Here is an 18,279-nt window from a genome sequence, read left to right as displayed (position 1 = left end):
AAATGTTAAAATAGGGGCATCTGCGGGGCTCAGTCAGTTAAGTGTCTGCCTTAGGCTCAGGTTATGATCTCAGGGTCCTGGGAATCCCAGCTCAGCAGGGAGTCTGCTTCTCTCTCTCGCCCCCTGTCCCTCCCCTCTGCTTGTACTCTCTGTCTCTCTAAACAAACAAATAAAATCTAAATAAGTAAATAAATGAATAAAATATTAAAGTAGATTGATGGTTGTCAAATGCCACTTTAAGAGATATCCAAAAGCTGGAGTGCCTGGGTGGCTCAGTGGGTTAAAGCCTCTGCCTTCGGCAGGTCATGATCCCAGGGTCCTGAGATCAAGCCCCACATGGGGCTCTCTGCTCAGCAGGGAGCCTGCTTTCTCCCCTCTCTCTCTCTGCCTGCTTGTGATCTCTGTCAAATAAATAAATAAAATCTTTAAAAAAAAAAAAAAAGAAAAATCCAAAAATTATTTTAAAATTTTTAAATTTTTTTTTTTTTTTTTTTTTTAACAATAGGACTTTGTTTTATATTGGCTAATTTTATTTTGCCTCGTCCTAAACACATCTAGGAATTTGTAACTGGTAGAACAGTAATACGTCAGAGAGTCACAGTTTCTAAGTTTGCTTAGGCATGTGGCTCCATAAGCCAAGTAAACCTTTCCCAGAAGGAGCCATGTGAAATTTGGAAATCGTGTGATCAGGTACAGAGTGCCCTCACATGCTGGAATGCTACTGCCAAGAGATGCCAAGAATGGGAGGGTAAGGATGAAAGCTGGCAGGACAGAGAAGAGAAGAGAGCAGTGAGTCTCCAAATCCGACATCAGATGATAACCTCATTCATCTTGCCCTAACACTGGGCATATTTAAGGTGGTCACTAAGTCCTTGAATGGCACTCTTCCCCTTGAACTAGGTTAGAATCAAACTGGGAGTTGATAGGCCAGAGAAAAAAATCTCATCTACCCCAGTGTAGCCCAAATCCTGAAGGCTAACGGTCTTAGGAAGGTAAGGATTGGGGCACCTGGGTGGCTCATTCAGTTGGGTGTCTGTCTTCTGCTCAGGTCCTGATCCCAGGGTCCTGAGATCAAGCCCTGCATCCCGCTCCTTGCTCAGTGGGAAGTTTGCTTCTCCCTCTGCCCCTCTTCTTCCCTATTTTCCTGTGTGCACTCTCTCTCTCTCTAACAAATAAAATCTTAAAATTTTTTTTTAAAGATTTTATTTATTTGTCAGAGAGAGAGAGGGAGAGAGAGCAAGCACAGGCAGGCAGAGGCAGAGGGAGAAGCACTCTCCCCGCAGAGCGAGGAGCCCGATGTGGGACTCGATCCCAGGATGCTGGGATCATGACCTGAGCCAAAGGCAGCTGCTTAACCAACTGAGCCACCCAGGCATCCCTAAAATCTTAAATTTTAAAAAAGAGAGAGAGAGAGAATTCTAGGAACCTCCAAGACTATCCACTATGCATTTTTGGAGCAAGATACTGGGTTGGAATTCTGTTTTGAGTAAAGAGAACAAAAGTTTAGTAGACAGTGATACAAGCTGTAACAAATTTTGTATGTCTTCCTTTGATGAATCTGGTTTTTTTTTTTTTCCTTTTGTGACAACACAGATGGACGAAGGACAGTCCCAGGCACTCGACGATTTGTGTCCTCATAGCCAGAAGGTTCTCCCAGATTAGAAGATTAGTAAACAAAACATCTGGCATTTTTAATTAGACCATGGTTTGCCATAACTGTCTCACTGTTTTCTCCCTAGGCAATCTCAGAACTGGTCAGCCCAGACATCTTCATGCAATCTCACTCAGAAAATGCAATTTCAGTCAAAGAAATCGTTACTGAGATTGAATCCATCAGTCAAGGAGTCGGACAGATTCAACTGAAAGGAGACATCCTGTCTAACCCATGCCATACGCCAAAGAAGCATACTGTCCATGAGCTGCCCCTTGAGAGAGCCCAGGCCCTGGAGAACAAACCTGGAAATCTGGAGCAAAGTGAGGGTTCCTACACAGCCCAGCCTGAACTAGCCAAAGACTCAGGGAAGTGGGACCTAGAAGGCTGCCTAACCACACACTCATCAACTGCAGAGCTGGAAGACGAGGAACCAGCTGAGGAGGAACAAGAACTTTGGGGCCCTGGAATGCACCCAGGTGCCAAGTGGTACCCTGGGTCCGTGAGGCGAGCCACCTTGGAGTTTGAAGAGCGCTTGCGACAGGAGCAAGAGCACCATGGTGCCGCGCCTGGGTGTGCCTCATTGTCCATTCGCAAGAATTCCAAGAATGATTTCTCTGTGGCAGACCTAGCACCAAAAGGGAAGAGTGATGAAGCTAGCCTTGAACTTTGTTTTGTCCCCAAGGAACCAGAGATTAACAAGGGCAAAGGGAAGTGCAGTGGGTCCGAAGCTGGCTCACTACCCCAGTCTGAGCAAGTAGCCATTGGTCCAGCACCGGAGCTGCTGCCGTTTCAAGAGCGCCCAGGGTCAGACACTAGAACAAAGCAGGAAGGAGTCCTGAAGGAGCAGAGGACTGTGGTTTCGTGCCAGGGCTCTGAGACACAGGCAGCCCCTCTCTCACTTCCCAAGAAGGTGGAAATCATTGAGTATCCCCACGCGGTTCCATCCCCCAATCACCCTGGGCCAGGGGGTGAAAGAGCCACCAGCATAAAGAGTGGGGAGCAGGGACTGAGGAAAGCAAAAGTAGAGGACTCCGTCCCCATCCTCTGTGCACTGGATGAAAATCTGAACAGGACTCTGGGCCCCACCCAGGCTCCTCTGCACCCCAACGTGCTACCTCTGCCTCATTCTTCCCCTCCTGAGCACGACAGTCCCACTGACCTGACCTCCACCCTGAGCAGCCCTGAAGCCTGGGATGACAGCCTCTCGACAGCCCGGCAAACAGGAGCACCTTTTGTCAGTCGCACGACCCATGTACCATCTGCCAACTTGGATCACGCACATCCCCAGACTGTAGTTCACCTGGAAGGCTTCACAGAGCAAAGCAGCACCACAGACAACGAGCCCTCTTCAGAGCAGGGTAGCTGGGAAGAAAGTCAGGAGGGCCCCTTTTCCAGTGGCAATGAAATGCCATACGAGGACTCCCAGTTAACTAGAGAAGACCTAAGCCAACTCGGTGACAATATTGAGGAGTTACAAGAAAAACCGGACCCACTTCCTATAGCCTGTCAACTCCCACACAGCTCTAGTGGTGACAGCATAAAGGGTCTCAGCCATAGCCCCGGTGTGGTGAAGGAGCGCACTAAAGAAATCGAGTCCCGAGCGATTTGCCAGGGAGGGCTCACCAAACCATCCCAAATGAGGCATTCAGCTTCCCTCGCCAAGTTAGGTTACTTGGACCTCTGTAAAGACTGTTTATCGGACAGAGAGCCTCTCTCCTCTGATCCCCCTCATCTCAAACTGCTTCAGCCCTTCAACAGAACGGACACAGGCATGCACGCCAGGGAGGCCCAGGAGCCCTCAGAAAACCCAGATGCCCCCCAGAACCTAGAGCCCACCAAGTATTTTATAGAACAGCTCAAAACAACAGAGTGTATCGCGCAGAGCAAGCCAGTGGAGAAGCCCATCGTACAGTATGCCAAAGAATTTGGTTACAGTCAGCAGTGTTTGCTCCCCAGGGCAGGACCCGAATTGACTAGTTCTGAAGGAGGCCTTCCTTTGCCACAACCCCAGGGACTGCCACGTTCAGGCCCGGCTCCAGGGCTGGCTGTGGCGCCCCGTCAGCAGCACGGCCGAACTCACCCCCTTAGGAGACTTAAAAAAGCAAATGATAAAAAACGGACAACCAACCCCTTCTATAATACCATGTGATTCTGAGCCTACACGTGTGACTTTCTGAAAGAAATGTTTGTAAAAGGGGCAGGTGTAATATGTAAGGAACATGCACTTTATGGGTTAATTTTATAATATTTTGGTCATTTTACTGTTCCTGGCGCATGCAGGGTTTGGGTTGGTTTTTTTCCCCCTCTGTGTATGTGTGCGTGAAAGAGAAAAAGAGAGATTGATTCAGACAGCAAGACCATTTTAGCATTTTTTTATTTTTAGAAAAATTCAAACCTCAAAAAAATACTCATTTTCAAAGAGTACCTTTATCAAAGGCAAATTGCTGTTTTTCAATCAGCTCCCACCTGCTCCTCATTTGCCCTCTGAGAAAAAGCTTGCTTGCTTGCTTGCTTGAAGAAGGAAGCAGCTGGGGAGGGTGGGGATGAAGCTGGAAATCGGAAATGCTCCCCTGGGCCTGTGTGATGATGGTTTGGGCTTCAGACCTGATGCATGGGATTGAGCTGAAGGGCCGCTGCAAGTCCACGTGCTCTCAGCCTTGGGCCCACTGAGAGTTCCCAAGGTGGGCAGGTTTTGCTTTGCTCTCAAAGTGGGGAGTCTTCCAGAAGCCACTCCTTCTGGATTCCTGAGTCCATCATTACCGAAAGGCAGGATAATGGCTGGCTTTGTAAACTTACCAAGCAAATAGGTCCCCCCGCCCCCCCGCCACCCAGCACATGATTTTTAAATTAAAAGTGAACCTCAAATGAAATCTGAGAGATCTGTGTGGAGGAAAGCATATGAGGAGGAGGAGGAGGTGAAGTCTGCAGAGGCTGCTGCCCGGTATCTTCCGGGTCAGTATCTTCCTCCACATGGGCTGTCACCCTGGCCCTCCCTGCCAGGAAATGTGCTCTGTAACATCCTTTCAACTAAAACAGAATAGGGACAAGTTTGAAAAACAGCAATTGAAAGTCAGTGTGTTCTTGTAAAATGACTATGTACGTAGGGTTTTAACACTTCCATTACTTGAATAATTCTGTGGGCCTTCTGAGTTTAATGGCCATATATTTTTCCAATTTACTTTTCTCCCTCATGCTGTTTCTCCCAGTGCTGCCCTTTTTTTAAAATTTCATAGATGATATTTGAATTGTTACATTACCTATGTATAACCTCCATTGAACGCGAAGTTTTCTTACCGATGTTATCACTGTTAACACTTGACATGGGTTGTTGTGTTTTTTTTTTTTTTTTCTGGAAGATATGTCATTTCTCTAGTTTATACACAGTATTTATGTACATAATGTCACTTTCTTACAGTGTTTTGTTGTTGATGTCGTAGGATCTTTTTGAATTAATCTTTTTAAGAAGGATAAAGCTGCAACTGGAGAAAACAGACACCACAGAAATAAAACTGATGGGTGCTGGTAGGAATCTGCAGAGTATATCGATGGTGGTTTTAATTGTTAAGATGGAGACTTCTGATCGCCAGCTGCTGCCAAATTATGTGTTAGTAACTTCCTCCTCAGAGAAACCCCTGAAGGCTCCCATTAGATCACAGTTTGACTGAAAGCTGATTTCTCTTTGAGACTGAAATCCCAGAGCGGGTTGTTTGCCAGGAGCTGAACCACAGCCAGGGAGTGTATGTGAGTGATACCGCTGCCCAGGGCGGAAGCTTCCGATGGAGTGGGCTGCAGGGTTCATGGGCAGGCAGGCCCCCCAACCAAGGGCAGGCACCCACTATTGACTCCACTTAGGATGCTTTTGCTTCGTTACTGTTGTGGAGCTCCTTGCCATTAACAAGCCTGTTTGGGCTTCTTACAGAAACCATTTAGCCTGGAATGAAATACCTTCTGTAGCTCATCAAAACTGAAGAGGTTTGCAAATTTGCTTCCTGTTTGCTTTGGTTGATGTCCACGTGGCTGAGAAGTTGACCAAGTACAGACTTGGGCTTTGGTTTTTGGCTCATCGCGGCACTGAGAGGAAAGACAGATACCCAGACTGTCAAGGGGATTGTCAGAGGCCAGAGTTTGGTGGGAAACAGATAGTGGAGTGACCTCCAGGGGACAGAAAAGGTGGCCTGAGGCCATTCATAGGTGCTCCAGGGGAGCTGTGAATCTGGGTGCTGTGTGGAAGTTGGTCAGGTCTCACTTCGCTGCCAGGTGGTGGATTGGGCAGAAACCTCCTGCTCTAAGTGTCTTTATGATGTAGTAATTATATGTACCTGTGCTGTCTTTAAATAGTTTTTTCCTTGAATGTTCGAATGTATCCTCCACACACACGGCTTTGTGGTTCCTGGATGTTTAATGTGTTGTCAAGTGTTTTTGTTAGATGATGTGTACCAGTGTGAGGAGGCTTGCAAGACAGGGTTATGAATTTTCAGGGCTCAGCCTGCTAAACAGCCCTGCCTTGTTGAGCCAGTTCCACCACCGCCAATACAAGAGGGAAAGGACAGGAAATTGTGACCAGGGCAGGGAGAGAAGGATTTGCACTGAGGTGAAGAGAGTGGTGTCCCCTCATTAACCCTTTGAAATGGTGACATCCCTCACATAGAGGATTATAAGCAGGATGGACAGTATTACACTGTGCTCTCTCCTCCCCTGCAGCGGTGGTTAGTGCTCACCATCCCTGCATTAAGTAACAGCAGCGGTGGGGAGATCTTCTAATGCTGTGAAGAAAACTTTTTTTAAAGAAAAAGGAAATGGTCTTGCTCTCGCTTCCTTCTTTTAAGTAACATTCTTGGTCATCGTTTAATTTACCTGCCTCAAGAAACATCCTCCATTCAGGGTCTGTAATTCACCCATGCTGTGGGGTTTTTGCCAGCCTCTCAAACCCCCCACAACTGAGGGTTCTTGTGTTATTTGCATAGCTGAGCAATGCCCAGGGGAAGCACATGATGAGCCATCAAGGACTTCTCAGACTTTCTTGTCCTCAGACTTTTTGATAATCTCAGGTGGCCTATTTCCCTTTTCTGTTCATGGAAAGCTCAGACCCAGAACAGCAGGTCCGGTGGTTTGACAGAGCTGAGTAGGAAAAGTCTTGACCTCTTGCTCAGTGCCTCTCTTTATTTTGAAAACCACCATAGTCTGACTCTCAGTTACCCTGGAGGAGGAGAGAGTGAGAGAGAGAGTGTGTGTGCATACACAGATACACGCACACCTGTGCAAAAATACTTTAAAAAGTAATGTTTTGGTGCATGGGGTAGAAGCCCCAGGAGCACGCAACTTTTGAGCTGTAATCTGGAGGGTTACCTGGTGAATAGGAAGGAGAGAGACTTCAACCCTTTCTTGATTTTAGAAACACTTAGGAGTAGTATATACTATAGTAGACCTGTAGTACTGTATTATAGTAATAATCATCTCTCCTCATTTTGGTTACAGAGTCTTAATGTTTGGGATCATTCTTAGCACCCTAGCTTCTTCAGGCTCTTGAGGTAGCATTTTCCTGGTTCTGTACCTGTATCCCACCCCTATCTCATCTGGGGAACTACAAAGAGCTCCAAGGACAGCCTTGAGAATGAAAGCCCAGGCTCTGAGGTCCCCTCTTGCTCAAGGGCCCCAAACAGAGACTTTTGGATAGACCTGAAGTTTCTCAGACATAGCCACTCACGAAAATCTTCATCTGTTCCATCTGAGGATTTCAGTTTTAAAGTGATCTAGGCATGTTTGGTAGAGAAGTTTCTGTGGGAGTTTTTTTCTTTTACGAAAGCATTATGCAAAGAGGGTCACTTTTTAAGGGCATTTTAAAACTTTTAAATAAAGCCATTCTTTGGCTCTTTTTGACAACTATTTGTGGATACTTTGTTTACATTGTGATAATTAAAACACACATCCTCTTGACAGCCGCTCCTCCCTTCCTCCAGGCACGCGGCCCTGGCTGTCCTGAGTCCTCTCACAGAGCAAGGCCTCTGTGGTCAGCCCTGACTCACAGGGGACTTGGGCGGATGGACCCAGAGCTGACTTCCATCTGTGTCCTGCACTCCCCTTCAACATTCTGTGTGGAATTAGCCCTTTCCTCAGTCAGTGATGGTGTGTCTTACAGTGATGGTTGTAATGGTGAATGGCTAGTGTCCTTTTTGTCTCAGTTTGTTTTGCTTTTTGATGGTAGATGAAATTTTAGCTCTTTCAGCACCAGTCCAACTTGATGGTATCTTGGACTTTGTTTTCCCTCCCAGACTTAAAGGATCAAGGCATGTATTAGGCATAAATATATTTGCTGCCTCAACTCATCTGATACCCAGATTAGGAAACAGCCTGTCACCAAAGCAGAAAGCTGCACACTCCTAACCCCTGTCCCAGGCCTCTGGGGTCCCTCGATGCCATGGAGAGCTAATGCAAGGTGCTTGTGTACTTTCCCAGCCTGGAAGTGAAGGGTGACAGGCCCTGGCTCCTGCTATGAAAGAAAACCAGCCTCATTTTCTCAATGCCCCAGAGACCTAAGACAGGATTTCTAAACTGGAATCATCGCTCACTGGCTTGAAGATGCCTCAGGGGGTATATGACTAGTGCTGCCCTCTGGGTCCTCACAGCGACACTGGTGGCTTTGTCCTCTGTACATATGCAGAGCTAATACCCAGGGCTTTATTCAAGCTGATGACCCAATCTGGAAACTGGGTAACTGGCCCTGAAATGATTCTCTGCCAACAGGCCCACAGGGAATTGTTTGGTTTTTGTGGTTTTTTCGGATTTTGGTTTGCCTGGCATAGCTTAAGGTGCCTTTTATTTTTTTTTTTCTTTCTACTTTATTTTGTAGGACTTGTTCTAAATGTAGAAAACAAGTCCAAAAAAGACTCTCCCACTGACTGTTACCTTTGCCCCAGGCCAGTCCAAACTTTTATGCTCACATTTTATTAAATAAAGCAGGTGCTCCCTGGAATCTCTGGGACCTTTTTGAGGCATTTGAAGCAGAATATAAAGAGTGGTCTCATCTCCTTCCTAAATCTTCCTGGTGGTTGGGATGTTCCACTTGTATCATAGATTTTTTTTATTACTGATGTGCTCTGCTGTTTTTAAATGTGAACTTGTGCGCAAATGTGCAGATTCAATGTTCTTGTTACAGATTAAATAAATTTTTATTTTGAAGATGAAATGTGTATTTGATCAAGTGCAAAAAAAGAGGGGGAGATGGTGCTAGAGCAGGTGGAGGGATTGGAAGAGAACACTGATGAGCAGTGGGAGGGACATGGAGCAATTCTCCTTGATCTCCCTCATGCTTAAGAGCTAGCTCGTGGCGGGGGGGGGGGGGGAGGGGGGGGGAAGGGGGGGGCGCCTGGGTGGCTCAGTGGGTTAAAGCCTCTGCCTTCAGCTCAGGTCATGATCTCAGGGTCCTGGGATGGAGCCCCGCACATCGGGCTCTCTGCTCAGTGGGGAACCTGTTTCCTCCTTTCTCTCTGCCTGCCTCTCTGACTACTTGTGATCTCTCTGTCAAATAAATAAAATCTTTGAGAGAAAAAAAAAAAAAGAGTAGGGGCACCTGGGTGGCTCAGTGGGTTAAGCCTCTGCCTTCGGCTCAGGTCATGATCTCAGGGTCCTGGGATCAAGTTCTGCATCAGGCTCTCTGCTCATTGGGGAGCCTGCTTCCCTCTCTCTCTCTGCCTGCCTTTCTGTCTACTTGTGACTCACTCTCTCTCTCTGTCAAATATTTTTTTTAAAAAAAGAGCTCTGGGGGGAAAATACTTTCTACCTCCCACAAAATAAAGGCTGGGTGGGAAATGGAATAACCAAAGATTATTTCAGACTTTGGGGCTCCAATAAAGTGACCAAGCTGGGAACTTGCCTGGTCAAAGAAGCTCTTGCCACAGCCACCACCTGAATGTTAGGAGAATGAATAAGCAAAGGGACCAAAATTCCTCTGCTATGTGTGGTACAGAGTGACTGCTCTGGGACAGCTGCTGTGACCTGCCCCAGCAGGGACTAGATTTCTTGGGTGGCTGACCTCTCTGGACATTAGTGAGGTAGAGCTCACAAACTTTCAGCACAAGCCACCTCAGCTCACTGATTTCTAGAAATGGGGCATGACTTTCTAAAGAAGTAAAAGCTTTTAACCCTCTCTTGCTGTTAGAAGAGAAGTATTGGATAATGGTGGAAGAAGGGAGATGGGTTGCAGGGAGGACGCCGGGATGCCTCTGTTGGTGAAGCATCTGACTTCAGCTCAAGTCATAATCTCAGTTCAGGCTCCTGGGATGGAGCCCTGTACCCGGCTGCCCTCTCAGTGGGGAGTCTGCTACTCCTTCCTCCTCTTTGTTCCTCCCCACCCCCCATCTCATGCTCGCATTCTCCCTCTCAAAGTCTTTTTTAAAGTAAATAAATAAAACAAAATTTAATTGCCAAAAGCCTGTGGCAGTTGCTTCTCCTTGAACCTGGTGTTCCCACGGGTTCAAGGTAGATTCACTTCCTCAGCGAGTCTTTAGTCTGCTTTGCGCCCTCCTCCATGGAATCCTCTCTATCGGGTCAAATGCCTAGCTACAGTGCCAACGTTTTAGGTTCTCAAGTGGTCGCCATAGCCATTAATAACAAGAACGGGTACCCTATCGGGTACCCTCGAGCTGTCCTGGGCGAGCCTAGGCCCTCACCCAAGGGCTGGGAAGACTCCCTAGAAGCATCTGCCAGGACCTCTCCCCAGGAGGGTCCAGACGTGCGTGCAGTCCCGCCGCCACGGCCCTCCAGCGGGGACAGGCTAAATTGGGAGCGCGATTGCAGCAGGAATGCGGCGCGAAGGCACCTGATCTTGCGCGGCTGCCGGGTCTCCCTCTCCGCGCCCAGCCTGGGTCTGGAAACCTGGGTCTGCGAACCTGGATCTGAGAACCTGGGTCTGCCCAGCCCATCCCGGAGGCACGGAGGGTGGGGAAGGCGTGCGCACATCCCGCCGGGACACCCTCAATTACTTTTGACAGTTCTTTGAGCCCTGCGGGCTGGCGGCTCAGAGTCAGCGGCGCTCGACTTTCCCGCCGCTGGGGGGGCGGGGCACATGTGGCCACGCCCCCGTCATAAGCCCCGCCCCCGCAGGTTGATGGCAGCGGCAGCTGGGACTGCAGCGACGCGGGGCCCGGGAGAGCCGCAAGCAGCGGCCCGAGCGCGCAGAGGAACACCCGGGCCCCAGACGCCGCGGACACCCGGAGAGGCAGTTCCGGCGTCCTGACTCCCTCGGCCCCCAGCGCACCCCTAGACCCCTCTGCAGTGGAGTCGCAGCGTGAGCGTCCCTCGGCCCACTCAGGACCAGGTACCTCCCCCATCCCACGCCGCCACCGCAGCCACCGCAGCGGGCGGGGTCTCTAGAGAGGGCAGAGATCTGCGCCCCCTCCCCCGCGCCGCCAAATTCGGTCCCGGGCGGGGCGGACTTGGCGTCTATATTTGGCCGGACAGCGGCCCGCGCGCCTGCACGGCACCAACACCTCGTCTCCTAAGAACGCAGTGCCGGGGCAGGAAGCCGGAGGAGGGTGCCGGGAGGCTCGGGCCTCAGGCCTGGGGCTGCAGAAGCGGCGTGAAGGGCACAGGGATGCCCGGGGCTGGGGAGGGGCAGGAATCACTGGATAGGACTTTGGGAAAGCCCGGTGAGTCCCCTGGGGAAGAGCATAGCACAGACCCTGGCTGAAGAAAAGGCACTCACGCCCCCCCCACCCCCCCGCGACTCCTGCAAATCTGGCCGTAGCGCGGGGATTGAGGACTCCACCTCAGGAGAGTTCGGCACCCTTAGGAGAAATGGAACGGAAGTATGGTAGGCAAAAGCCAGACCATAGTTAGGACTTCTTGGAGAGGCTGGTGAAAGGGGAGTGGAGAGATCCACCTTACACTGTGTCCCCCAACAGGATGGGATGAAATTGATGAAAACAGTAGCAGGAAAGACTCAGGTTAGCTGGCAGGAGGAACTTCCCCTTGGCAAATTTTTAGAAAAAGACAAAAGCCCGTCTGCCCAAACTATGTTACAGATGCAGAGGTCAGGATCTTGAGGGGCTGCAGTCTTAGCCCCATAGCTGGCGTTGAGCCAAGATCCCAAGACCATGGCCTCTGATTCTGGGCAACGTGCAGTTAGGAAATAAACCACTTCCTGAAGAGATGCTCATCCAAGGCTAGCCATCAGGAGGGCAGCCTGCACTGAGGCTCCTCCCCAAACCACTGCAACTTCCAGGAAGCTTTCAGGCCCAGGCAAACTCCACTGTCCCCTGCCTGGGTCTCAAAGAAGTCAGGTCCCAAATCCCAGCCCCTTGAATTAAGCAACATTTTATAGGTGGCAAAGACCTTTCACATACTTTCATCACCTGGAAGAAAGCTCCCTGTTCTAGGACCTGATTCATAGCCAGATAACCCTTCTCACTTGCCACCCCCTCCCTGCTCTTTTCCCTCCCCCAGTTCACAGGACTAAGGACCAAAGGCATTCCCAGAACTGAGATCCTCCATTTCTACCCACAGCCATGAGCCGGCGTGTCGTTCGGCAGAGCAAGTTCCGCCATGTGTTTGGGCAGGCGGCAAAGGCTGACCAATCCTACGAGGATATCCGTGTGTCCAAGGTCACATGGGACAGCTCCTTCTGTGCCGTCAACCCCAAATTCCTGGCCATTATTGTGGAGGCAGGAGGTGGAGGTGCCTTCATTGTCCTGCCTCTGGCCAAGGTGAGGGATTTGGGGAAGAAAGCAGGTGGGAAGACACTAGCTATGGCCCCGGGGGATCCCTCCTTCAGTTGAGAGGGAAGTTTGTGTCCATCAGCTGCTCCCTGTTCCCCAAGTCCTTGGGGACCAACTTGGAGGCTCCCTCACCCTGCCCAGAACAGCAGCAGCACAGTGGCCTGCACACACGCACAGCGGGTCCCCTTTTCTGAGCAGCACCCTTGTCACCAGCAGGGACCAGAAGGGTGTTATGGAGATAGCTGGGAAGTGGTGGAGCCAGGGCCTGACCCAGATTCTGTTCCTGTCTCTCCCGATGCCACACCCCCCTCATGATCTTTCTCCCCAGTGCATGGTGACCATTTGATTAAATCACACCCCAGAACACCACGCTGAGGACAGCGTCAAGCTCTTTCCAAAGAGTCCTGGTCACCTCCCCACTGTGGTTCTTAGAGCAAGACAGAATGAGAACAAAAGGGCAGGGGTACATCACACCAGAGGCCAGAGCCCTCGCTACCCCAGGGATGGGGGCTGGGCAATTACCTCCCCCTTTGCTGGGTAACCTCAAGCCCCTTGGAAATCTCCACCCCCAGGATGGCCACCCCAAGTCATGACCTTGATTTGGCCCCTACACCCTGTGAAGGGAGACCCGGCAGGTGGCAGGGTCAGGAAGAGGCCTGACAATAGCCAGTGACTCATTCTGGGACAATGCAGACATCACCCAAGGACACCATCCCTGGGGGCTCAAATTTCAACTGCAGCCACCTCCTCACCCAGGACAACTGCCATTCCGGTGCCACACGGCCACCCCCTCCCCTACTGCCAGCTCTGGGCTGATGCCAGCCTCTGCAAAGGTCTCAGAGCCCCACATAAAAAGCCCATAACAACCAAAAGTAGGTGAGCCCCAGCTCAGGTTGGGAGATAGCACGCACCAGGAGTGGCTGCTGCTGGTGGTTCCAAGGTCAAGCTAGTGACGGGGGTGGGGAGATCTGCCAAGGTTGGCTAGGAAAGGACTGTTGGCCACTGCATTGCCTATGACCTACTTCACCTTGACCTCTTCTACCAGGGGCTTCCTATAGACATTCTAGCTGGGGGGACGGGCCCAACAGCAGCCTCCTCCAAGTAGGTGTTTTTGCAAGAGCACTGGACTGAGAGTTCAGGTCTCGGCTCCCCCAGTATCTTGCTGCATGTCCTTGGCTAAGTCATCACCTCTCTGTGTCTGATTCCCTGATATTAAATGGCTTCCACTCTGTCTGCCTTCAGTGGAGTATAGGAAGTAGTTGCATGGGGCTGGAGGTTCTGAAAGGGGTTCGCAAAGACAAACTAGGTGATAGAATATTGAGATGTAAACAGGTCCATGGCCCACCCCCAAAAAGCACACAGGAAATTGACCCCAGAGCTCCCTCCCTGTCTCCCCTCCAGACAGGACGAGTGGATAAGAACTACCCGCTGGTCACCGGGCACACTGCCCCCGTGCTGGACATCGACTGGTGCCCACACAATGACAACGTCATTGCCAGTGCCTCAGATGACACCACGGTCATGGTAGGAACCAGGTGGATGCTGCAGAGCAGCTGGGCAGGGGAAGGGGGGAGGGCTGCCTCACCTGCGCTAGGGGAGGTGGTAAAAGGGGTGCTGGGTCCCCAGGGCCTGCCCAGCCCTGCCTAGCTCCCAGGCTATATTTAGCCACATGCCCACCCCCTCCCAGGATGCACTTCTTAAGGCTAATTATAGCCATGGCCAACTTGAGGCCTGAAGAGCAAGGGGCAGTGCTCTGAAGTCTCCTGGCTGGGGTGTAAAGAAAGATCCCTGGAGAGCTGGCAGTGTCTCCTCCTGGCTCCCAGCTGCTTCTGCCCAGGGCAGGCATCATTACATCTTGCCTACATCTTGTATTTGACCGTTACCACTCAAGAGAGCCAGTAGGGTTTGGGGTGGGGAGGGGGCAATGTTGGGGAGAAGCAGAGAGACAAAGCAGGTTCCTCATCCCACTCACCCCATGCCTTTTCCTCCCTCCCAGGTGTGGCAGGTTCCAGACTACACCCCAGTGCGCAACATTACAGAACCCATCATTACACTTGAGGGACACTCCAAACGTGTGGGCATCCTCTCCTGGCACCCCACCGCGCGGAATGTCCTGCTCAGTGCAGGTCTGGGGGCCTAGGGCGGGGTCCCTACTGCAGGTGTGGTTGGGGGAGGATGGCACAGGCAGGACCCAAGTAACCGTGACTGGCTGCTTTGGGCAGGTGGTGACAATGTGATCATCATTTGGAATGTGGGCACAGGGGAGGTGCTCCTGAGTCTAGACGACATGCACCCAGATGTCATCCACAGCGTGTGCTGGAACAGCAACGGCAGCCTGCTAGCCACCACCTGCAAGGACAAGACCCTGCGCATTATCGACCCCCGCAAGGGCCAGGTGGTGGCGGTGAGTGCCTGGCTTTGCTGTTCCCCAGCCTCCACCCTAGGAACCAACTGTCAGGCCCCAGTGCCCTTGATCCTCAGAGTTTTTAGTCCCGGCTCTCGCCTCCTCCACCCTAACCCGAGGCAGTACCCTCCTCCCAGTGTCTGCAACCCCTGCTCCCAGCCCTAAGGAAGCCCACCGCCCACAGTCTTCTGTCCCGCTCCTGTTCCCTGCGTTCCCCAGCACCTCACAAGCTCAGAGCAGTTCCCCTGTGAGGTTCCCCAGCACCTCACAAGCTCAGAGCAGTGCTCATCGGGTTGGAATTGAGCAGCGGAGACGCTGCAAGCTTCCACCAGAACCTGCATGACACATCCCGGAGCCCTCTCCTCTCCGCCGGCACCCCGCCCCATCTTGCAGGGTCTCGGGCCCGCCACCGGCTCTCCCTCTGGGTAGGCCCCTACCTGCCCGAGTCGACCCACTGGGCGAGCGGAAGAGGGGACAACCCTCGCGCCTAGCTCGGTTCCCTGAGGGCGGCGGCCCCTGCCTCCCCGCCCTGACTCGGACTCGGGGTGCGGGTGCACGGGGTCCGTTCCTGTCCCCGCCGCGAGCGCTCTAACCCACTAACCCCGCGAGCAGGAGCGAGCCCGGCCTCACGAGGGCGCCCGCCCGCTGCGGGCCGTCTTCACGGCGGACGGGAAGCTACTCAGCACCGGCTTCAGCAGGATGAGTGAGCGGCAACTCGCGCTCTGGGACCCGGTAGGCCAGGCCGCGCTGAGCGCGCGCGCGCTCCTCCACGGGGCCAGTCCGGAGCGTCCTTCCAGGCCGGGGCCTCGTTGGGAAAAGCCCCTCTGCGGCGGCTGGGAGCCGGCCGACTTCCCCTGCTCTCGGGATCCGCCTCTGAGGGCGCTTAAAGGGCTCGGGATCCGCCAAGAGGCGCGCACTTCCCGCTCCCGCCGGTCGCAGAGACGCTCTCCAGGCCTGGGGCCAGCCGGGGCCCCCCAGGAAGCTGAGTAGTTAGGCGCAGGCAGCTGGGTGACGCCTCTCCCTGTCTCCCCCCACCCCAGGAAAGGTTTGCGGCCCACGAGGGAATGAGGCCCATGCGGGCCGTCTTCACGCGCCAGGGTCATATCTTCACCACAGGCTTCACCCGCATGAGCCAGCGAGAGCTGGGCCTGTGGGACCCGGTAACGCAGCTGGAAGCTTGGGGTGTGTGCCCTGGGGACTGGCATCACGGGAGAGGGGCCAGGCGCCCCCCACCCGCAGGGCATGCCCACCTGGACTGGGCTGGAGGCTGCTGCCCCCTTTGCAGCGCCTGCCATCCCCACACCCACCCCTCCGCCCAGTTGTGCTGCGCCGCCTGAAGGAGCCCACGCTGGCACCCCCATCTGGTGATGCCGAGTCCCTGGGGGTGGATTGCGGTGACTGCATGCGGCGGCAGCGGCGCAGGGGCTGTATGTGCGCGGGGCCCTGGGACTGATGTGTCCATGGGCGGGACCCACAGCTCGGTTCGCCAGAACTGCCTTGGGCACGTGCGGGGGGCTTGCAGCGGGTAGGAAGGGTCAAGGGGGCTTCAGGGGACCCAGCAGTGGCACGGTGGCCGGGACAGGGCTAGTCACGCCTCCTGTGCTCGGGCAGAACAACTTTGAGGAACCAGTAGCGCTGCAGGAGATGGACACAAGCAACGGGGTCCTACTGCCCTTCTACGACCCCGACTCCAGCATCGTCTACCTATGCGGCAAGGTGCCCGGACTGCAGGGGAGGACAGGGACGGGACAGAGATATCGAGGGTCCCACCTGAGAATGTTTCTGAACTGATTGGTTTTGCAGGGCGACAGCAGCATTCGGTACTTTGAGATTACCGACGAACCACCTTTCGTGCATTACCTGAACACGTTCAGCAGCAAGGAACCTCAGAGGGGCATGGGTTTCATGCCTAAGCGAGGGCTGGATGTCAGCAAGTGTGAGATCGCCCGGTCAGCAGCCTTTGCCCTTCTCGCTTGCATGTCTGTCCCCACGTGCCATCGGAGAAGACACAGGGCTTCTCCCATAGTGTGATCTTTGGGAAGGAGTGGGGGTGTTTTACGGGGGGGGGGGGGTTGGATCGGGGGAAGTGAGGGACAACCAGGCTTGTTTCCGTGCCAGCCCCAGCGTTAACATTCTCTAAACTTCAGTTTCCTCAACTGTAAAATGATGATAAACACCCCATCAGAGATGTTTTACCAGCTGGACCCATAATGTGTTTTGAAGTGCATGGTACGGGCTCAGCAAGTGTTGGTCCCTTGGTCCCCTGCAGAAAAGGGGGTGGGAGACGGCAGGGGTGCTGAAGCCCGCTCCCTTATAGGTTCTACAAGTTGCACGAAAGAAAATGTGAGCCCATCATCATGACTGTGCCCCGCAAGGTAAGGGGGCGCGGAGAGGTTGGGAAGAGAGGGCTCCAAGGCGGAAGGAAAGGAGCAGGCCCGGCCCTTTGCTAACACTAGTCTTCCTGTACCCCACCCTCGCAGTCAGACCTGTTTCAGGACGACCTGTACCCAGATACTCCGGGCCCCGAGCCGGCCCTAGAAGCGGACGAATGGCTATCCGGCCAGGACGCCGAGCCCGTGCTCATCTCGCTGAGGGACGGTTACGTGCCTCCCAAGCACCGCGAGCTCCGGGTCACCAAGCGCAATATACTGGACGTGCGCCCTCCCTCCGGTCCCCGCCGCAGCCAGTCGGCCAGCGACGCCCCCTTGTCGGTAAGATCCGGCTCGGCTCCGGCCCCGGCCCGGTCTACACATCCCCCGTCCCGACCCCTTCCTGACACAGCCTCTTCTGTCCTCCGCGCGCCGGCAGCAGCACACTCTGGAGACGCTGCTGGATGAGATCAAGGCCCTTCGCGAGCAGGTGCAGGCCCAGGAGCAGCGCATCACGGCTCTGGAGAACATGCTGTGCGAGCTGGTGGACGGCACGGACTAGCGCGGCGCGCTGGGGGCAGCTCCGAGCCTGGGGAGCAAAGCCGGGCGGGGAGCAGGACTCGGCCCCGCCCCGGCTTTCTGTCCGGAACCCCCGGACCCCGCCCCTCTGGGCGGGGTCCGGGGGCTGGACTGGGAAGGGAACTCCATCCCCTCGCGGGAGTCCGGGACAAACGGAGCGTCGCCGAGACTCCCGTCTGCCTGGCACCCGCCTGGCTACGTGCCTCGTCCGGGACTCAGCAGGAGCTGGCCTTGGGAGGCCCGGGGTGACGGGGACCTCAGCAACGGTGCTGCACGGCGAGGCGGTGTCCCTTCTGTCTCCCGCCTAGGGCAGGGGAAGTGCTTAGTATTAGCGCTATTCTTGAGGATATCGGGGATCTTGGGCTTGACCTCAAAGGGGTAGGCGTGCAACGGGTCTCGCCAGACCAAATGGGGAAAGTTATAACGCTCTAATCGGCTCACTTGATGCCACTATCCGAAGTGGTAAAACGGATGGGCGCCACCCCAGATCTACAGACCTACACAACCCATTGGCCGCAGGGCCGAACCCACCAGTTACACCCAGCAGTCTGTGGCAGAGGG

At 53.5% G+C, this 18,279-nt stretch overlaps 2 protein-coding genes across 11 annotated transcripts in view; both read left to right on the top strand.

Annotated features, from left to right (window-relative positions):
* Window positions 1-8,837, top strand: part of SSH2 (slingshot protein phosphatase 2) — a 251,232-nt gene extending 242,395 nt beyond the window's left edge. For all 3 annotated transcript variants that reach the window (XM_059380665.1, XM_059380663.1, XM_059380664.1), the window contains one exon: window positions 1,740-8,837. In XM_059380665.1, coding sequence (XP_059236648.1) covers window positions 1,740-3,803 — 2,064 coding nt within the window. In that variant the 3' untranslated portion in view covers window positions 3,804-8,837. The remainder of the gene's footprint in view (window positions 1-1,739) is intronic.
* Window positions 8,838-10,749: 1,912 nt separating this feature from the next.
* On the top strand, window positions 10,750-17,938 carry CORO6 (coronin 6). Of its 8 annotated transcripts, none has more exons than XM_059380837.1 (12): window positions 10,750-10,967; window positions 12,155-12,354; window positions 13,768-13,890; window positions 14,363-14,492; window positions 14,589-14,770; window positions 15,383-15,502; window positions 15,811-15,930; window positions 16,382-16,486; window positions 16,574-16,719; window positions 17,088-17,145; window positions 17,251-17,481; window positions 17,579-17,938. In XM_059380837.1, the coding sequence occupies exons 2-12, from the start codon at window positions 12,157-12,159 to the stop codon at window positions 17,699-17,701; spliced, it is 1,536 nt and encodes a 511-aa protein (XP_059236820.1). In that variant the 5' UTR covers window positions 10,750-10,967; window positions 12,155-12,156; the 3' UTR covers window positions 17,702-17,938. The 8 variants fall into 8 exon arrangements, with proteins under 8 accessions (XP_059236820.1, XP_059236821.1, XP_059236819.1 ...); XM_059380838.1 differs by having other exon boundaries at window positions 12,095-12,354; window positions 17,582-17,938; XM_059380836.1 differs by having other exon boundaries at window positions 12,095-12,354.
* Window positions 17,939-18,279: the final 341 nt, after the last annotated feature.

This window comes from Mustela nigripes, chromosome 16, assembly GCF_022355385.1.
Source record: "Mustela nigripes isolate SB6536 chromosome 16, MUSNIG.SB6536, whole genome shotgun sequence".
Classification (NCBI taxonomy): Eukaryota; Metazoa; Chordata; class Mammalia; order Carnivora; family Mustelidae; genus Mustela; species Mustela nigripes.
Note: the sequence above shows the minus strand (reverse complement) of the source record. Positions and strands in the feature narration are given on the sequence as shown.